Raw genomic sequence first — 20,098 nt, 5'->3', positions numbered from 1 at the left:
GTTTTTAAGTTGATAATTTTGTATGGCCCATGAATGATGTTATAAATATCCAAATGGCCCTTTGCTGAGAAAAGATTCCCCACCCCTGTATTCAGTAAAAATTAGAATTTCATGTGTCCTCTTTGTTTCTACTCCCTATTAAAATGTTAAATGTAGCCCAGTGTGGCTCAGTTAGTTGAGCATGGTCCCCTGCACCTAAGAGACACCGGTTCAATTCCCAGTCAGGGCACATACCCAGGTTGCGGAACCCATTTGGGGTGCTTGCGAGAGGCAGCCAATCAATGTTTCTCTCTCACATCGATGTTTTTCTCTCTCTGTGTCTCTGTCTCTATCTCCCTCTCCTTTCCTCTCTCTCTAAAATCAATAAAAACATATATTTCTTAAAAAGTTAAATGTAGCGGGATACTTCATTTCTCTTCAAAGTGCCCTGATTTTATGAGTCAGTCATTTAAATAAGTCTGATAAACAGCATGTTTATCATGTGTGAGTAGATTTATTTGTGTGAGTAGATTTTCATTATGCCTTTGAGTGTGTATGTCGATTCTAGAGTGTCAATGGTAGGATATTATAATATTTTTTGCTAACTTTAAGAATATACACTGAGTGGTAAAATTCTAGTTAGTAGTAACAGGAAATTGTTAAACTGTTAAAACACCTCTGCACTTTAATCTTTTTTGAGGTTCATTAGAAGAAAATTTTATTTTTATTTATTTATTTTTTTAAATATATCTTTATTGATTTCAGAGAGAGGAAAGGAGAGGGAGAGAGAGAGATAGAAACATCAATGATAAGAGAGTCATTGATCGAGCCCACAACCCGGGCATGTGCCCTGACTGGGTATCGAACCCCGATCGCCTGGATCCTAGTTCGACACTCAACCGCTGAGCCACGCCTGGCCGGGTGAAAAATTTATTTTTAAAAATATACTATGGCATATCGGCAAAATATCAGCATGTTACACTATTAACAAAGATTGTAAGTTCAATTCAGTATATATACTTTGTCTTAAATTTCCAACCAATTTTATTGATTGATTCAGTGTTATGTGAAACATACATTTATGTGTTAAGATGTGACATTTGACTTTGAAGATTATGGGAAATTTGGTAGTATGTTTGAAAATTATCACTGGCCTTAAGGAAAGAACAGTTGCTGTCCAAAAAGCTACCACTGTTGGAACGATAACTCAAATTTACCACGATTACAGAGATACAAATACTATAATCTTTCGTTTTGCTTAGCGTCAGGCTTCTGAAATTTCATATTTCATTCATTTGAGGAGGAAAAATACCTTTTCCACCTAAATTTTCTCATGTATATATGATAAAGCCTTGACTCTCCATATCATCAGGATATTTTGGATGCTTTCATGTGCAGGTAGAACTTTGTGCTAGGCACTTTGGTGACAGAAATAGCCAGGGTTTCTACCCTTGGAGTTTTAAGCCTACTGGGGAAGGTAAAGTCTACAGATGAGAACAGTTACAAAGAGTAAGCCCACGATAACACAGTAGATAGTGAATAGTATGCATTCTGAAGAGATTTGGAATAAAGAGAGTTGGTGGTTACAGAGCAGTGGAGTTATTCAGGTGAGGCTTTCTGGAAAAATCCTATTTCATGAAAACATTTTAAAATATAGTATTTAGGAACACTTAAGCGCTACTGGGAATTTCTAAGAAACTAAATAGAGTTCTTGCTTTGAAAGACATTAAAATAAAATGCTAATTTTTCTTTCTGACCTTACCTGTATGTATTTTGGTTAGGGTAGCTATTGCCACCAGTATATTAGATATGTTTAATATTTTCTCATTAATTTTCCTAATCTCAAAGTAAACATTGAATTGAATAGATTGATGAAATAGATTGTGCATAACTTTTTTAGCATACAAATAAAAATTTGTGATTTAAATACGTTAGTATAAATTTCATTTTTTTCTGAGAGTTAAAATTATTACCCCCACCTCCTAGGAGACATTTATCTAGAAGCCAAAGAAATAAAAGCTAGAGTCCCACTGGGGATGAATCATACAAATAAAATCAGGCCTTCAAATAAGTAATTTTGTAAATACTTCAGCCTAATACTAGATTAGTGTTTTATTCATTTTATAATTTATCTTTATAAAGCAGGAATCAGTAAAAATCAGTTGAACTAAAAAGGTTACTCCTGCACCTCACTGTGGCCAAAAAATGCATAACCTCAATCTATTGTGAAAAAACAGATAAACTCAAATTGAGGGACATTCTGCAAATTAACTTAATTAACTAGATGGGATCCTTTCACAATGTATATCATCACCACGATGTATACTTTAAATATTTTATTTGTTAATTATACTTTAAAACTGAAATATTTTTTTAAATGTCAAAGTTATGAAAGACAAGGAAAGATTAAAGAATTTGTCACAGTTTAGAAGAGACTAAGGAAGCATGACAACAAAATGCACCCTGCTGCCCTGGATTGGATCCTAGAACAGAAAAGGTCATTACTAAGGAAACTGGAGAAACCTAAATAAAGTCTCTATTTTAGTTGATATTGATAGTATTGTACTAATGTTAATTTCTTCGTTTTCGTAATTGTACTATAGCTATGCTAACATTAGGGGAAGCTGGAAGGATATATGGTAACTGTCTACTATTTTTGCAACTTTTCTTAACTCTAAAATTATTTCATAATAAAAAGGTTTACAAAGAGGGAGAGGGATTAAAATAAAATAGTAAAAACCATTTAATTAACCCTCCACCATAAAAAAAAAATACTGGAAAGGAGAAACAAGAAACAAAGTACAGATGTAAAAAAGGGAAAATAAATGGGAAACAATAGACCTAAATTTATCCATATCAATAACTACAGTATAAGCGGGCTGACAGTACAGTTAAAAGTCAGAGATCGACAGATTTGTTAGTCATGTAGGACCCAACTTTATGCTGTCTATAAGAGTCACAGTATAAATATAGTCACAGATGGGTTGAAAGTTTTAAAATGGACTTTTTACTGTTCAAGCTAATTTGGGTGCTGTGACAGTACAGCTGTTGGTGGATCTGTAAGGATTTTACATTAAACATTTGGCATGTAAAGTTGTATTCATTACTGTTGCTGGATAAGAATGTCCCAAGTGTCAGTATAGAATTTCAAAAGTCAGAAAGACTGGGCCAGGAGAGAAATGGGGGACAGTTAGAGAATTCCCACCATCTAGTTTTTAGTTATTTAATTTTTATAAATTTATCTAACTTAATTTCTCTGAGATCCAAGATCACCAGTTTTCTCATTACATTTGGCAGGTTTGAAATGTGCAAGCCTACTTCCCCTGAAGTTGAGGTTACCCAGGTTGCCAGCTTTTTTTTTAATCTTACCCAAGGATATGTTTTTATTGATTTTTAGAGAGGAAGGGGAAGAGAGAGAAACATCTATCAGTTGCCTTCTGTATGCGCCCCAAGGGCGATCTAACTTGCAATCTAGGTAATGTGCCCTAACCTGAATCAAGCCCACAATCTTTTTGGTGTACAGGATGATGCTCCAAACAACTGAGCCACCCACCCAGGGCCAGGTTGCCAGCTTTTATAAAGGGAAAAGTTATTGGGTTGTTCCATTCTAGGGATTAGTATGTCATCAGCAAGCCCCGGCTTTGGCACTCTATTGCTTTCAGAATTATATATTGAAGAAAGTTTCTTTAAGAGATGAATTATATTAAAGAAATTTATTGGAAATACTATGTTTTATACTTTAAATCTTTTATTTCTCTGTAGGACTTTAATGTATACAAGAATATTTTTATCAAATGTTAGCATCTAAAAAGTTAGCACTTTCAGTTGTATTTTGAGTTTGTATATACTTTTGTTAGCATGACATAATAATTCTTAACTAAAACTTTATTTTAGAAAAAGAACAAAAGTAGTGCTTTCTGGCACTTGAATTTCTTTTAACAGAGATTTCTGTTAACAGTAAACCCTTTTTGTCTCTACTGTACTTTTATGGTACTTAGGGTTGAAAAAATTAAGCTCTCTATGCTGACAAGGACATTATATAACAAATAGAACAAATGACTTTCAAGTGAAAATAAAAATTAAATTAGAAAAGGTAAAGAATCATGTCTATTTAATTTTGTAAAAATGTTTTTAGTACAGTAGGGTGTTTGCCCCTTTTTAAATTCCTAATTTATACTGTTTCTTTAGAAAGGAAAGCCTTTCATTTCTGTATACTGACAAGCTTTCTGAAAGCATTTGCATAATTTTAAAGTGTGGTCATATGGCTCATATGATTCCCATTAGTTCTCTTTTTGTAAATATGGAATTGGTCTGTGGTTAGTTTTACTAGTAGATTTAGAAAATCTAGGTTCTGTTTCTTTGAGTAATAAAATCTCAAATCTATGCCAGATTGATCTACTTGGACATGTTAGCTTTTTCCTAATGAATTTCTTTTTGCTTAAGAATGTTTTGTACAAGTGGTACATCTTCTCAGTAACTGACCAGGAGGCACATGAACAAAGAAACATTTTCAGTGACGAAAATTGTTTCAGTTGTCGTTTTCCACCCCTCTGTGAAAATGAAGTGTTTTTATAATCTTGATGTCACTACCCATCTTTTAACACTAGTCCATAGTTTTTATGCACCTAGTCACATATAGTTAAGTGCCTTGTAAGCATTTCTCAATTACGGTGATTGTACAAACCTTCAAATATACTTCATCTATATATGCAACAGGCTTTGTTTTTTATAATATTTCTAGTACCATACAACAGGAATTAAATATTCTCACATCTGCACGGTATTTCACCTTTGAATGTTACATTAATGTGGAAGGGAGTGAGGATAAAAATCAAGTCTATTAAAACAAACGAACTAAATCACAAAGATTCTGTGGTTCATTAACTGAACTATTAACAAATTGATTTTTAGGTTCAAGTGGATTTTAAAATAATTGCTTCCTTAAAATATAAATAAAAAATTATTGATCTATAACTAGCAATATCTAATAGGAGAAATGTTGACTGTAAGGTTATCTACAGATTTGCCAAATATCAAGTCTGTGTCTGGCTGTACTCTGTGTAGTCTGTCTCATGCTTAAGAGGTGGCACAGCATATGTTTTTACTAGTGACCTTTTTTCATTATTCTATCACTAATTAGTCTCATTATTTTATCGTTAATAACTCACTTAAAAGTAGAGCTTCCAATTTGTTAGAAGTCTTTTAACAACTTGAACAGAGTTGTGAAAAAGATACTGTATTTCTGTGGGAAGGCTCCATTATACTTCAGTAATCGAAAGCATCTTGTGGAATGTATACTGTGGTATCTTCTCAGGAAAACTGAATTAGATATTTAAAATGTTATTTATTACATTCTCAATTTGCACATTAGTTGTTAGCTGTCATAGCCACAAATTTGGTGAGAGTAAATAACCTTAGTATTGTAACGATAGGGATTATAAATCTCTTGCACATACAAAACTGCTGTGCTCTATTTTTTTATTCTATTTATAGAGACCTTAAAAATGGTGATTGCGTAATTGTCTTTAACTGATAGATTTAGATATCGTTTGGCTTTCTGAGTAAAAGTAAAGCATATATTTGATAAACATTAAACTAATATTTTGCTTCACTGACTTTTTTTTTTTAATATGTTTTTATTTCAGAGAGAGGAAGGGAATGGGAGAGAGAGAGATAGAAACATCAATGATGAGGGAGAGTCACTGATCAGCTGCCTCCTGCACAACCCCCTATGAGGGATGAAGCCGGCAACCCGGGCATGTGCCCTGACTGGAAATCAGACCATGACCTCCTGGTTCATGTGTTGACATTCAACCACCGAGCCACACCGGCCAGGCTTTGCTGACTTTTAATTAAAAATTATATAAACATTTAGAATAATGTTTGTCAAATATAACTCATTTTTTTTAAGTTAATAAAATGAAAAGGCAAAATAGCAAACCTTATTTAAAATTTACTTTGAAGCTCAGTGTTTTTGCTTTCTTAGTTGTCTACCACCTCCCTCCCTTCTCCCTCCCTTCTCTGTTCAAATGGAGAGGATATAAGGAGAGTACAGATGCGGCAGGTCTTAAACGAAAGCGTTCCCAAGGTACAGTAATAATCGTAGTTTTATTTCTCCATGTAGTTATAGTCCTGGCTTATAGCATTTACTTATATTTAGAGCAGTCAGTTGTATTTAAAGCATAGAAATTATTAGTTTTAGTATTTAAAGCATAGAAATGTATGCATTGTGCTATTTTATTTATTGTTAATTATAAGTGGTATAAACATTTGTAAATGATGTGTATAGTCCAATAATGGTATATTCGCCAATATTAAGAATGAACTTTTATTGGCCTAACACTATTCTCTTAATATCTTGATTTTGTAGTTTCAGTGTTTTAATCATGTGTTGCTCCAAACTATTTTAACAAAAATGTGGTTTAGAAACATTGGACAAAAAGGCTTAAAAATAGTGACTTGGATTGGACATAGAATTAGAAAAGTAAATAATTGTTAAACTTATGCAAATGATTTTTTTAATTTATGAAAAGTTTTTTATTTAAAAAGCTGAGTTTGTACATTGTTTTCTTTGGAACTGAAAATATTATTATTAATGTTTGTTATGTTATTGCATCTTGGTCTTGTGTTCAATGTTAGTAATGTGTCCTGGCAGGTAAGTTAAATATAAATTGGTTTCTCATAAATTTTTTAATTACATTTGTAATATAACTAGTAAGTACATTTTCCTGGAATGAATTTACTTTTTTATGTATTCTAGTAGGAAATAGGTTTACATAAAAATGTCTTAGGATCATAGATCTTGACCAAGGCCATATCGTTTCATATTTACCTTGAGGTTATTTTCAGCCCATCTTCAAATCAAAAGAGTTAGACTGTGCTAGTAACTAGCTTTGTGTCAAGTCACTTAATCTCCTTGTACCTTTGTGTCTTTATATATAATGGAAGATAATATTTTGCTTAAAGAGGATTTTAAGAAAATAAATCAGGCATAATGATTTGAAGGTGCCTGGTTTTCTGAAGATGCATATGTGGATTTTTCTTTCTTCTATACCATAGAGAGGAAACATTTAAGTTCTTAAAAATATAAGAATTACCAAATTATGAATTGGTGACGTAATGACAATTTTCTCGATTTGTTGTTTCCACAAACATTACTAAATTTGTGATGCATGTCAGACACTGTGTTTGGTGCTAGTTATACAAAATGATTAAGACATAGTCTCTGCCTTACAGAGCTTATGTATTTCTGGAGTATATAGATTTGACTTTTTTAAAACTCATTTTTACCAAGTATATGGTAGTTACAGAAATGCAATAACTATACTGATTTGAACATCATAATGGAAAAAAAATTTTTTGATTTCTTATTAAAACATCTTTCAGCTTTGAGTTTCTGTTATGGTGAGCAATATCCAGTGATAATGGGCTTTAATATCCATTCCAGAAACACCTTATACTCTAATAAATTAGATTATTTTCTTCCCAGTTTAAAGGTAATTTTTTCCCATATGAGTCTTGTTTTATTTTGCACTGAGTGAAATTTTCACAGATCCAAAAATAAAATCAACAGAACAAATGGAACTTAAGTTTCTCTGTTCAAAACTATTGAGGACTTTCATGAAGGTATATGTCTCTTAGGCCTAAGGAATGACATCACCTGGGAAGGCAGTACTTTAATCATCAAAACACATTAACTACATGTTAGAGGTTAAATTATGGCAGTTAAGCTACTTATTCTGTGTTGTTACAAGTTGTCATTCATATAGCATGGTTAATCATTTATAAAATAAAGTCCCTATCCATTACTTGCTTCGCATCAATATGTGTTTCAATGAAATAGTTTTTTATTGAACTAAGTCCAAATGTGGATTCAAAAATCTGTGTATTATAATTTTTTACACAAATGTGGTTTGTCTTGGAGTCCTTCAAATTAGTTTTTCCTTTTTGCAACAGCTGTTCATAGTTTCAAGTTGAGTCGAAACCATGTGGACTGGCACAGTATGGATGAAGTATATCTTTATAGTGATGCAACAACATCTAAAATTGCAAGAACAGTTACCCAAAAACTGGGATTTTCTAAAGGTAAATTGTTAAATATTACTTTCAGTTGTCAAAACTTGGGGAATCTTTTTCTCTTATGTTTAGAATAGGCTATTCAAATTCTATTTTTAGCATATTTTAAATATGTATTATATTTAATGACAGTTACTGCCCTGTTAAATGAAACTTTGATTAAGGTGATTGAGTTGACATGTATTCATCAGTGAGTAATTATATATTTAGAATGATCTGACAAGATTTATAAATGTCTTTTATACTCCTAAAAGCATAAAAGCAGTCAAACACAAGGTACTGGTGTGGAAATAAAACATAGTGATGGCAACATAATATTAAGGAAGATGACGACTGAAAATTTTCATTGGATTTAATGAAATAGAAGTCATTGGTGATTTAGATGGATTGATGGGGCAAAAGCCAAAGTGGCATGGGTTGAAGCTTAAGTACAAGATGAGGAAGTGGAGGCAGGGCTAATAGACAACTCTTTAAAGACTAAAGGAAAGAAAAGAGGGAATGGTACCTGAGGAAGATATGATAGCATTATCAAAAAATAAATTTAAAAAAAATTTCCCCCAAATCTGATACAATTTTATTATCCCATTTTTTGTTTTAATTTCTTTGATAACAAGTTTGCTTGAATATTTTTCTATATGTTCATTAGTCATTTGTATTCGTTCTGTGAATTACCTTATATCTTTTTCCTGTTTTGCTACTTGAATGGTTGTCCTTTCATTTTTGATAAGTAAACTCTCTTTGTATACTCAGGTAATTAACTTACTGTGCATAATATTTTGTAAAATTTTTCCCAGTTTGTTATTCATCTTTTATTTTTGCTTCCTGGTATTTTTTTTTATAGAGAAGTTTAAAATTTTTATGTGTTCAATTCTTCCTTCTTTCCTTCCTTTTTTCCTTTCATCCTTTTATTTTTCCTTATGGTTTCTGGCTTTGGTGTCCTGTCCAATTTAGCACTTCATATCAGAGCCAATCAATATACATCATTTTACAAATTTTATGCCTTCCCAACCCAGTGAAATTTTTTAGTAATATTTTCTTTATTTTTTTTCCAATGTATTATGAGAATGCTATTTTTTGGAATAAACTGTAAACTTAGAGTCATAATATTTTTACAGCATCAAGTAGTGGGACCAGACTTCATAGAGGTTATGTAGAAGAAGCCACGTTAGAAGACAAGCCATCACAGACTACACATATTGTATTTGTTGTGCATGGCATTGGTCAGAAGATGGACCAAGGAAGAATTATCAAAAATACGGCCATGTGAGTTCTTTGATGAATACATTCTCCATCTAGTCTAGAATCCAAACTTTGTTCCTCACTATCTTCTTTCATCTTTACTTTCCTTTTTTTTAGAGTCTCCAGATAATTACAACTACATGATTCATTAGACATGCCTGCTTGCCTAATCAGTATCTGCTTTTGAGAACTATGTAATGCTTAGAGTATAGGATTGTGTAAGTTTACTGTAGAAAAGGACAGTATTTTAAGCAAATATAGTGTTTCTGAGTTTGTAACTCAAAATCAGGGTTCCTCAACCTCATCACTATTTACATTTTTGACCAGATAATTCTTTGTTATGGGTTGCTGACCTATCAATTGTAAGATGCTTAGCAACATTCCTGACCTCTACCACTAGAGCAAATAGAACCTCTAGTTGTGACAACCAAAAATGTCTCCAGACATTGCCAGGTGGCCTCTGGAGGGAAAAAAATGTCCATGGTTGAGAACCACTAGTGTAAATGAACTTTTTTTTGGTAAATTCAGATGATAACACATCCTAATAATTATGTCATTATGAAATATATAGAACTGTACAGCCATCAAAAGTTAATGAGTAGAATAATAGAAATCAAAGTATGTTTTTTGTTGTATATACTCATACTTATTAATACTAAACATTTGAGAAGATGACAAAGAAACTTAAAAAAATGTATCTGTAACCATTACTTGAGTGTCTACTGTTTAAAAAAGGAGGGGGGGTACTTTTAGACTCCATAGGTAGTAAGAGAGATCCTGCCTTCAAGTCTGAAGTTTTCGCTATCTTTTTTATTTTCAGTGAGAATAAGGGAAGCAGATTTACTTTTTGGTAATTCAGAATGTATTTAGACCTTTTAAAATAACAACTTTGGGGATATACAATCAATAAAATATTACAGTTGGCCTCTGACCGTTGAGCAGCACAGGGGTTAGGGTCTCTGACATCTTTTGCCGTTGAAAATCTGTGTGTAACTATAGTTGGCCCTCCATGTAGGAAGATTCCCAACCACTAGTTGATCCTTGAACAACATGGATTTGAACTGTGCAGGTCAGTTGAAAAAAATCTGCACATAAGTGGAACTGAGCAGTTCAAACTTGTGTTGTTTCAGGGTCAACTGTATTATATTGTAAATAATGCCATTTAAAATAAATTTAAAATGAAGAAAGACTTTTTAACAAAATAGTATTGGGATAGCTAGATAACAATATAGATAAAAATAAAATGAGGTTTCTTTTTCACACTAAGATAAATTTCAGTTAGATCACAAATAAACATACGAAATGAAACCATACAAGAACTATGGATTTAAAAGATAGGGTTGAGGGGAGTTTGAATTCTTCTGCACCTTAGGAATAGAGAAAACTGTCCTAACTATGGCTTGATCCAGAGGCAGTAAGGAAAAATATTGACAAATATTAGATCATCCCCAAAAAGCTATATGGCAAAAAATTAAGACAAACTTAGAGAAAACATGTACAGCTTATATCATAGATGAACAGTTAATATCCCTAATATATATAGAACTTCTAAAAATAAAAGAAATAATGTCTAACCACCTTACAGAAAAATGAGCTAAAGATTTGACCAACCATTCCCAGGAAAGGAAATATTCAACCATGCTCATAAAATGTATATTAAAATTGCATAAGCTGCCATTTCTTGATTATTAGATTAGCAAAAACCCAAAATTTAACTGTATACTCTTTTGGCCATGCTGTGGGTAATAGTCATTCTTATAGTGCTAGTGAAAAGCAGTGAAGGAGAGAAAATGTGGCAATATCCATCAAAATTATATATGCATTTTTCCTTTAACCCAGCAGAGTTGCTTCTGAGTTAAAGATATACGAAAAGATATATACACAAGGCTATTAATTGCAGCATTGCTTATAATAGGATATTACCTAAATGTTCAACAGTAAGAGACTGGTTGATAAACTACAACTATATTAATATGATGATAAACTATGCATTTGTAAAACAGTGAAGAAATCTATTTTTTTGTGGTTCTTTGAAAAGATTCACAAAAGTGAGAAACCTTTAGCTAGACTGACTAAGAATAAAAAGAGAAGATTCAAATTACTAAAATCAAGAAGGAAAGAGGGGACATTACTATAAGGGAATACTATTTACATTTCTGTGTCAACAAATCAGATAACCTAGATGTAATGGACGAACTTCTAGAAAGACACAAACTAACAAACTGATATGGTAATAAGTAACAAGAAATAGTAAATCCAAATTGGCCTTTAACAAGTAAAGTATTTGAATTAATAATAAACTTTCTTCCAAAAACACTAAAAAGCCCAAGACCAGATGACTTTACCATGAATGCTACAAAACATTATAAGCAGGACTAGCACCAATTCTTCACACTCTCCAAAAAATAGAGGAAAGAAGACTTCCCAACTCATTCTCTGAAGCCAGTATTACCCTAATACCAAAACCATATAATGACATCACAAGGGGGGGGAAGGAGACTATGGACCTTATGAATAAAAGTAAATATCACTTATGAATACAAAAATTTTCAACAAAGTACCAGCAGCATGTAAAGAGGATTATATATTCTGGCCAAGTGGAATTTGTCCCAGGAATGCAAGGTTGGTTCAACATTTAAAAGACTCAACCAAGAGTACTACACCACATTAATAGAACAAAAGGAAAAATAGACACATGTGGTTTAACTAGAAATAGAAGGGAATTTCCTCGATCTGATAAAGGCTATCTACAAGTCCACAACTAAAATTATACTTTAATAACAAAAGACTGAAAGCTTTCTTCCAGGATCAAGAACAAAACAAAAGTATTCCCTCTTACCACTTCTGTTCAACCTTCTACTGTAGGTTTAAATTAAGCCTGGGCAATTACACAGGGAAAAGAAATAAAAGACACCCAGATTAGAAAGGAAGAAATAAAATTGTTTGCAGATCGCATACTCTCATATACAGAAAATCCTAAGGAATTCACACACACAACTATTAGGGCTAATAAATGAACTCAGCAAAGTTACAGGATACAAGATCAACATACAAAAATCAATTTATTTATACACTAGCAATGAACAATCTGAAAATTAAATTAAGAAAGCATTTCCACTTACAATAGCTTCAAAAAGAATAAAATACTTAGGAATAAGTGTAACAAAAGAAGTGCAAGATTTGCATACTGAAAGCTATAATACATCACTGAAAGAAATTAAAGAAGAGCTAAATAAATGGAAAAGGCCCCTATGATTGGGCATTAGAAGATTTAATGTTTTTAAGATGGCAGTACTTCCCAAATCGATCTACAAATTCATCATAACTCCACCTGTCTTTTTTGTACAAATTGACAAGCTAAAAAAAGGGACCCAGAACAGCCCACACTGTCTTGACAAGTAATAAAAGTGTAAGATGAAGAACTTACACTTCGCAATTTTGTAACTTACTACAAAGCTACATTAATCAAGACATTGTGGTTCTGGCTGGTATAAAGATAGACATAGATCAATGGAGTAGAATTGAGAGTTTATTTGATTTTTGACAGGAGTGCCAAAACAATTCAATGAAGAAAGACTAGCCTTTTAAGAAATGATACAGGGCCCAGCCGGGCGTGGCTCAGCGGTTGAGCTTCGGCCCAGGATCCAGGCAATCGGGGTTCGATTCCCAGTCAGGGCACATGCCCGGGTTGTGGGCTCGATCCCCAGTTGGGGGCGTGCAGGAGACAGCTGATCAGTGACTCTCTCTTCATTGATGTTTCTATCTCTCTCTCCCCCTCTCCTTTCCTCTCTCTGAAATCAATACAGATATATTTTAAAAAAAAAAAAAAATGGTACAGGGACACTTGGATATTCACATACAAAAGAATGAAGTTAAACCCCTACCTCACACCATGTACTGAAATAATTCAAAATGAATCAATGACCTACATATAAAAGCTAAAATTATAAAACTCTTAAAACATAGGAGCAAATCTTCATGACCTTGGATTAGGCAATGGTTTCTGAGATATGACATCAAAACTAGAAGCCACAGAAAAAAAAATAGATAAATTAGATTTTGTCAAAATTTAAAACTTTTGTTCTTCAGTGAAAACCTGGGCGTGGCTCAGCGGTTGAGCGTCGACCTGGGATCCAGGGATCGGGGTTCAGTTCCTAGTCAGGGCACATGCCTGGGTTGCAGGCTCGATCCCCAGTCGGGGGCGTGCAGAAGGCAGCCAATCAGTGACTCTCTCGTCATTGATGTTACTCTCTCTCTCTCCCCCTCTCCTTTCCTCTCTCTGAAATCAATAAAGATATATTTTTTTAAAAATTTAAAAAAAACAAAAAGTAAAGAAAACCCACAGAATGGGAGAAAATATTTGCAAATTATGTATAAGGGCCTAGCATCGAGGATATTTGAAGAACTCTTACAATTCAAGTAAAAGAAATAACCCAATTTTTTAAATGGATAAAGAAATTGAATAAACATTTGTCCAAATAAATATACAAATGGCCCATAAGCACATTAAAAAGATGCTCAATATCATTAGTCAATAAGGAGATGCAGTTCAAGATCACAAAGAGATACCACTTCATACTCACTATGATGACTCATCAAAAAGAAAAGTGTTAGCAAGGTTGTGGAAAATTAAATACCTCATTTCACTGATGGGATTGTAAAATGGTACAGCCACTTTGGAAAACAGTTTGACACTTTCTCAAAAGTTAAATGTAGAGCTAGCATAGTAATTCCACTCCTGCATCCATACCCAAGTGAATTGAAAACATCTACATAAAAACTTAAAGAATATCCATAGCAGCATTATTCATAATAGCCCCCAAAATGGAAACAGTCTAAATGTTCATCAGCTGATGAATGGATAAACAAAAGTGGTATATTCATACAATGGAATATTATTCCACCATAAAAAGCAATGGAGTACTGATTCATGATAACAATGTGGACGAACCTTGAAACATCATGCTAAATGAAAGAAGCCAGACCAAAGACCACATATTGTATGGTTCCATTTATATGAAATATCCAGAATATACAAATCCATAGAGACAGGCTGCCAAGGCCTGAGGGAAGGAAGTATGGGGAATGACTGCTATGTGGATGGTGTTTCTTTTGGGGGTGATGGCAGTGTTCTGAAATTAGGTAGTGGTGATCGTTGTACAACTCTGTGAATATATTGAAAGCCACTGAATTGTTAAAAAAAAAAAAAAAAAAAAAAAAACAGCCGAGCTGGAGTGGCTCAGCTGGTTGAGGGTCGTACTGTGCAATGCAGGGCTGCCAGTTTGGTTCCCAGTCAGGGCACATACCTGGGTTTCGGGTTCAGTCCCCGGTCGGGGCACGTACAGAAGGCAACTGATCAATGTTTCTCTCTCTCCCTCTCCCCCCCCTCTCCCCCCCCTTCTCTCTCCCTCTCTTCCTCTCCCCTCTTCTCCCTCTCCCCCCCTCCTCTAAGCATGTCCTCAGGTAGTGATTAAAAATAAATAAAGTAAAAAGAAACAAAACTAGTAAGGTTGTGTCAAAAGGGCACAGAAGCCAACTTTAAGAGACTCACTGACCAAAAAGGGAGACAAGAATGATAATTACAGTGAGTTTAAACACTTCAGGTATTTTTAAGTCTATGAGTTAGTAATGATGTCAAAAAATATAAAACCTGCCAGGGCCAGGTTGCTCAGTTGGTTGGAGCATTATCCCATACACCAAAAAGGTTTTGGGTTCGATTCCCTAGGTCGGGGCACATACCTAGGTTGCAGGTTCAGTGATCCCCAGTCCAGGTGCGTGCAGGAGGCAACTGATTCATCGATGTTTGTCTCACATTGATAGTTCTCTCTCTCTCCCTTCCTCTCTCTCTAAAAATCAATAAAAAATATCCTCCAGTGAGGATTAAAAAAATATTTATATATATAAAACCTAACAACTCAGTATTTTTGAAAATTGCTAATTAAAGGGAAGCATTAACCATTTATCTTGCCTTTTCTGAGAAACTATTTGTATCACAAAACAGCCAAATATCTGATGTGAGGAAATTTCTTTTTAGAAGTATAAGGAATGATAGCATTTAAGAAGCATCTTTTTCCAACCATAATAAACTAATGGATCTAATCAGTGATCATCATAACTCCTAACATCACCAAAAAGATAGAAAACCAGATTTTTATACCTATGGAGTAGTAGTCTTGCCAAAACAGCAGAACTTGAATCTGATCAAACCCCTGTATCTCACTACCAGGTTACAGGAAATGGAGGACAAAGAGCATGTTAAATAACACCATGGAGATACAGTCATTAAAAGTCAGACTCTGAGAAACTACAGCATATAAAAAAATTACAAAGCAAAAGAGAGGAACCTGTAGATTAAGACATCTGCCAATTACAATGCTTGGGCTGTATTTGGAGCTCAGTTTAAACAAGTGTAAAAAAATATTTTTAGTGTTGTTATAAACTAACATTTATAGTCTAACTGGGAAAAGGGGACCACTGAACTACATACTTGCTGAAAATAAAGAATTATTAAATTTTTTAAAATAATAGTACTGAATAGGTTTTGTTTTCCTTGCATTTTATAAACAAATACTAAACTACAGATGAAATAATATGTTGTCTGGTATTTAATATATTATGGGGGAAAGGTGTTACTATAAAGGAATTTGAGGGGATGATAGAATTATTCTGTATCTTGATTGTGGTTGTGCTATCCATGAGATTAGCAGACATTTGGTCCTGTCCAAAACATCCATAGAGACATTTGGTCCACACCCAACGATTCTTGGTATTTGCTCCTGTCCAAAACACCCATTGAGACTTGTGGTCCATGCTGACCCATCTGCCTAACCCCATGTGCCATCACCAGCTAGGCTACCTGTGCAGGAAGGGATATTATTGGCATACAACCACAACACAATTATTGGATCAATGAAGCATGATAGTATCTTTTATGTAATAATCCTATAAACCAAAAGCATAAATAAACGTTATGGGCTGTTTAAACCCAGCAACATTTTCTTAAGCCTGGACATTTTGGATAGGACCAAATATGAAGGAACATTTGGCATTACTGAAATATGCTTTGAAATGAACTATTGTATAGTGTAGTGGTAATTGAAACATAACTGGATGTAGTTTTAAGCAATTGTCTTATAATTAAAGGCACATTATGCCATATAAATACATTTGTGAATTTACTCTAAGTTTTGTTTTGTTTTGATGTTGTTTTTTGCTTTTTTAGGATGAGAGAAGCTGCTAGAAAAATAGAAGAAAGGCATTTTTCCAACCATGCAACACATGTTGAATTTCTGCCTGTTGAGTGGAGGTCAAAACTCGCTCTTGATGGAGGTACATTATGTTTAAAAATTAATTGATTTAGCCAGTGGCAACAAAATAATGCTCATTGGGAACAAAGGGTCTTTAATTTAGTTGCCTTGAGGTATATTCACTATTTGTTTTAGATTACTTTAGAAAATAAAATTCATTGATTTTTAAAAATAGTTCTATATTGAGCACCATGTAGATTTCACAGATAGCAGTTTTCATACATGCCCTCTGTGGATTAGGGGGTGGGAGTGGGAGGTATGTGGAGGGAACAAAATGTTTTTCTAAAGTTTTTGACAAAAAAGTAGTTCATCAATATTTTTATAAGTCCAGTGCACTATCTATCCATTGGTGCTATGGAGCCACCTAACTTGTCAGTACTATTGAAACATTGTCACAATTCCTTATGAGCTTACATTTTCTTCCTGATGATTTTCCTTTTTTGTTTTCTTTTGTTGTTTTTCCTACATTTCCTCGCCTGGTAATATTTAAGTAAAATCATGTTTATTTCCTTCCTTGAAGATCTGTTAGTCAAAATATGCATATCTTTACACAAAATGCATCCTTTTAATATGAAAACCATTAAAATAGAATGTTTAGGCTATTTACATAACCTGGAAAAAGAGTTGTACTATATACAATAGCAGCTGCCATTTGTGGAGCCTTTACTGTGTGCTTGGCACTTTGCAGTTCATTTTTCATAGGATATCTCATTTAACTTTCTCACAAATGTATGAATACCTTCTTCATTTTCTCTATTTTACTGTTAAGGAAAGTGAAACTCATTAGAAGGGGAATTTAACCAAGAATAGCAAGCAGAGTCTAGGTTTGTTTGATGCCAGAGTGCTTACTCATCACATTGCTAAACAGCATCCTTGGACTATTTCCAGGAATTCTTCCAAGTCTGTGATTCTGTCTCATAGGAATGTCGGTTATAGCTAGTAGACCAAAATGGCATCAAAAATTGTAATAACTTTAAAACAAAAAGCTAGTGATCAAAGAAGACTTCTCAGCAGCAACAGCTCATATGTAAATTCTAGTGTACAAACACTATCTTTTGGGCTTTTCCCATTCATCCAGGTAAGTTCCTTAGGCTGCTCAGGAATGTAAACAACAAGGATGAATTTACATTTAATAAAATCCCCAAGAGTTTGTAATTTTCTGTTAGGTTTAAATTATTAGGATAGAATCTTAAAGGTGGCATTATGCTGAGGGAAAGAAGCTAAAGGAAAAACACCGCCGCTTCTCTCTATTTTCAATACTTCTGACACCAAATAAGGGGGTTGGGGTGTGACTATCTCCATACCACCAATTGTCTAATTCTTAGTGCACACCAACTGGGTGTCCTACAATTTAACTCAGTTCTGACACTACTCAGACATAGTGCAGACAGATTAAGGGCACAGGACCACAGGATGACTCCTACTTCAGATGCTAATCACAAGTACCAGATTCTCGCCTGTTATAAATTGGGGGGTCCCATGACCCCATCCTGAGGTTTAATAACTTACTAGAATGACTTAACAAAATTCAGGGAAACATTTACTTACATTTACATGTCTAAAGGATATTACAAAGAATACAGATGGACAGCCCTATGTAGGCAAGGTGTGGGGATTTCATGTCCCCTCGAGTACACCACCCTTCTAGTTTATCCATGCGTTGACCAGACTGGAAGCTCTTCAAACCCTGTTATTTAAAGTTTTTATGGAGGTTCCATTATGTAGACATAATTAATTAAATCATTGACTGTTGCCGATTGACTCAATCTCCAGCCCCTCTCCCCTTCCCAGAGGTGAAGGAATGGCACAGGAAGTTCAACCCTCGATTAATTACTTGGTTGGTTCCTCTGGCAACCAGTCCCACCCTCCAAGAGTCACCTCATTAACATAAGCTTAGGTATAATTAAAAGAGGCTTATTATGAATAATAAAAGACATACCTCTCACCCTCTATCACTCAGGAAAATACAAGGGTTTTAGGAATCTTGTGTCAGAAACTGGGTACAAAACGTATAAATATATGTTTCTTATTATATCACTAATCTCAAAGGTTACATAATTTATGCTCCATTTATGTGACATACTGGAAAAGGCAAAACTATAGGGACAGAGAACAGATCAGTAGATGCCAGGGTTTATGGGAAGGCAAGGGTTTGAATTTAAAAGGGCAGCATGTGGGAGTTTTTTGAGGTGATAGAACAGTTCTGTATCTTTATCGTGGTGATAGTGATGTAAAACCATATATGCATTAAAACTAAGAGTTAATTTTACTGCTTGTAAATTTTTAAATAATGATAAAAGATATTTACCTATAGCAAACATTGTACTCAGGAAGAGGTAAGGATGTCACTCTTTTAACAAATATTCTACCTGAAGTCTTAGCCAGTACAGTAAGAAAAAGAAATAATAGTTTTAAGGAATGGAAAGGGTGTTTTTTATTTGCAGGCCATATAATTGTCTACACAGAATGTACTAAATATATATAGAAAAATTATTAGAATTAATAAGACAGCTTATCAAGGTTGTGAAATAGAAGATCTATTGTAAACCCACTCTTGCCCCACCCTTTATAAAAATAATTACATTTCTACATGCCGGCACAATTAGAAATAGTTTAAAAAATATAAAATTTTGGCCCAGCCGGGCATGGCTCAGCGGTTGAGCGTCGACCTAGGATCCAGGCGATCAGGGTTCGATTCCCGGTCAGGGCACATGCCCAGGTTTCGGGCTCCATCAGTGACTCTCTCATCATTGATGTTTCTGTCTCTCTCCCTCGTCTTTCCTCTCTCTGAAATCAATAAAGATATATTTAAAATATATATATATATAAAATTTTGCCCTAGCTGGTATGGCTCAGTTGGTAGGAGTGTCGTCCAGTACATCAAAAGGTGGCAGGTTCAGTTCATCAGAGTACATACCCAGGTTGCAGGTTCTATCCCTGGTTGGTTGGAGCACTTGGGGGACCAAACCAATCAATGTTTCTCTCCCTCTCCCTCCCTTTCTCTAAAATCAGTCCATATGTGTGTGTGTGTGTGTGTGTATGTGTGTGTGTATATATATTTCCTAGAAATTATAATAAAATATGTACATTTATTAAAAATGAAAAAACTGTTATAGGGTATTAAATACAACTTAAGTAAATATAAAGATAATTTTCTTAGATTGGATGACTCAATATTATAGAGATGTTAATTCTCCTAAATTGATTTATAGATTTCATGCAATTCTAATCAAAATCCCAACAGAGTTTTTCATGACACTTGACAAGCTGATTCTCAAATTATTATAAAAGAGCAAAGGCCCCAAAATAGCCAAGATACAGAACAATAGGAGGAGGAGGGGAGTCATGTTCTAGTAGATAGCTGGACCTATTATGTAACATTTTATTTTAATTAAGACAATCTAGTATTGGCACAAGGATAGGCCAGTGCACCAGACTAGAGACTCCATAAAATAGAACTGCGTTTAGTTTGAAAACCTGATATATGACTGAGCTCA

At 34.0% G+C, this 20,098-nt stretch overlaps 1 protein-coding gene across 6 annotated transcripts in view; it reads left to right on the top strand.

The window, feature by feature from the left end:
• The window catches only part of DDHD1 (DDHD domain containing 1), a 72,287-nt gene that overhangs the window by 22,772 nt on the left and 29,417 nt on the right, over positions 1 to 20,098 (top strand). For 4 of the 6 annotated variants that reach the window (XM_081155878.1, XM_081155876.1, XM_081155877.1 and 1 more), the window contains 3 exons: positions 7,936 to 8,064; positions 9,171 to 9,318; positions 16,517 to 16,623. In XM_081155878.1, coding sequence (XP_081012004.1) covers positions 7,936 to 8,064; positions 9,171 to 9,318; positions 16,517 to 16,623 — 384 coding nt within the window. Of the gene's footprint in view, positions 1 to 5,965; positions 6,068 to 7,935; positions 8,065 to 9,170; positions 9,319 to 16,516; positions 16,624 to 20,098 lie in introns of all 6 variants that reach the window. The other 2 variants (XM_081155879.1, XM_081155874.1) reach the window with 1 other exon arrangement.

Source organism: Miniopterus schreibersii (assembly GCF_964146895.1).
Source record: "Miniopterus schreibersii genome assembly, chromosome: 1".
NCBI lineage: Eukaryota > Metazoa > Chordata > Mammalia > Chiroptera > Miniopteridae > Miniopterus > Miniopterus schreibersii.
This window is presented reverse-complemented; position numbering and strand designations above follow the sequence as displayed.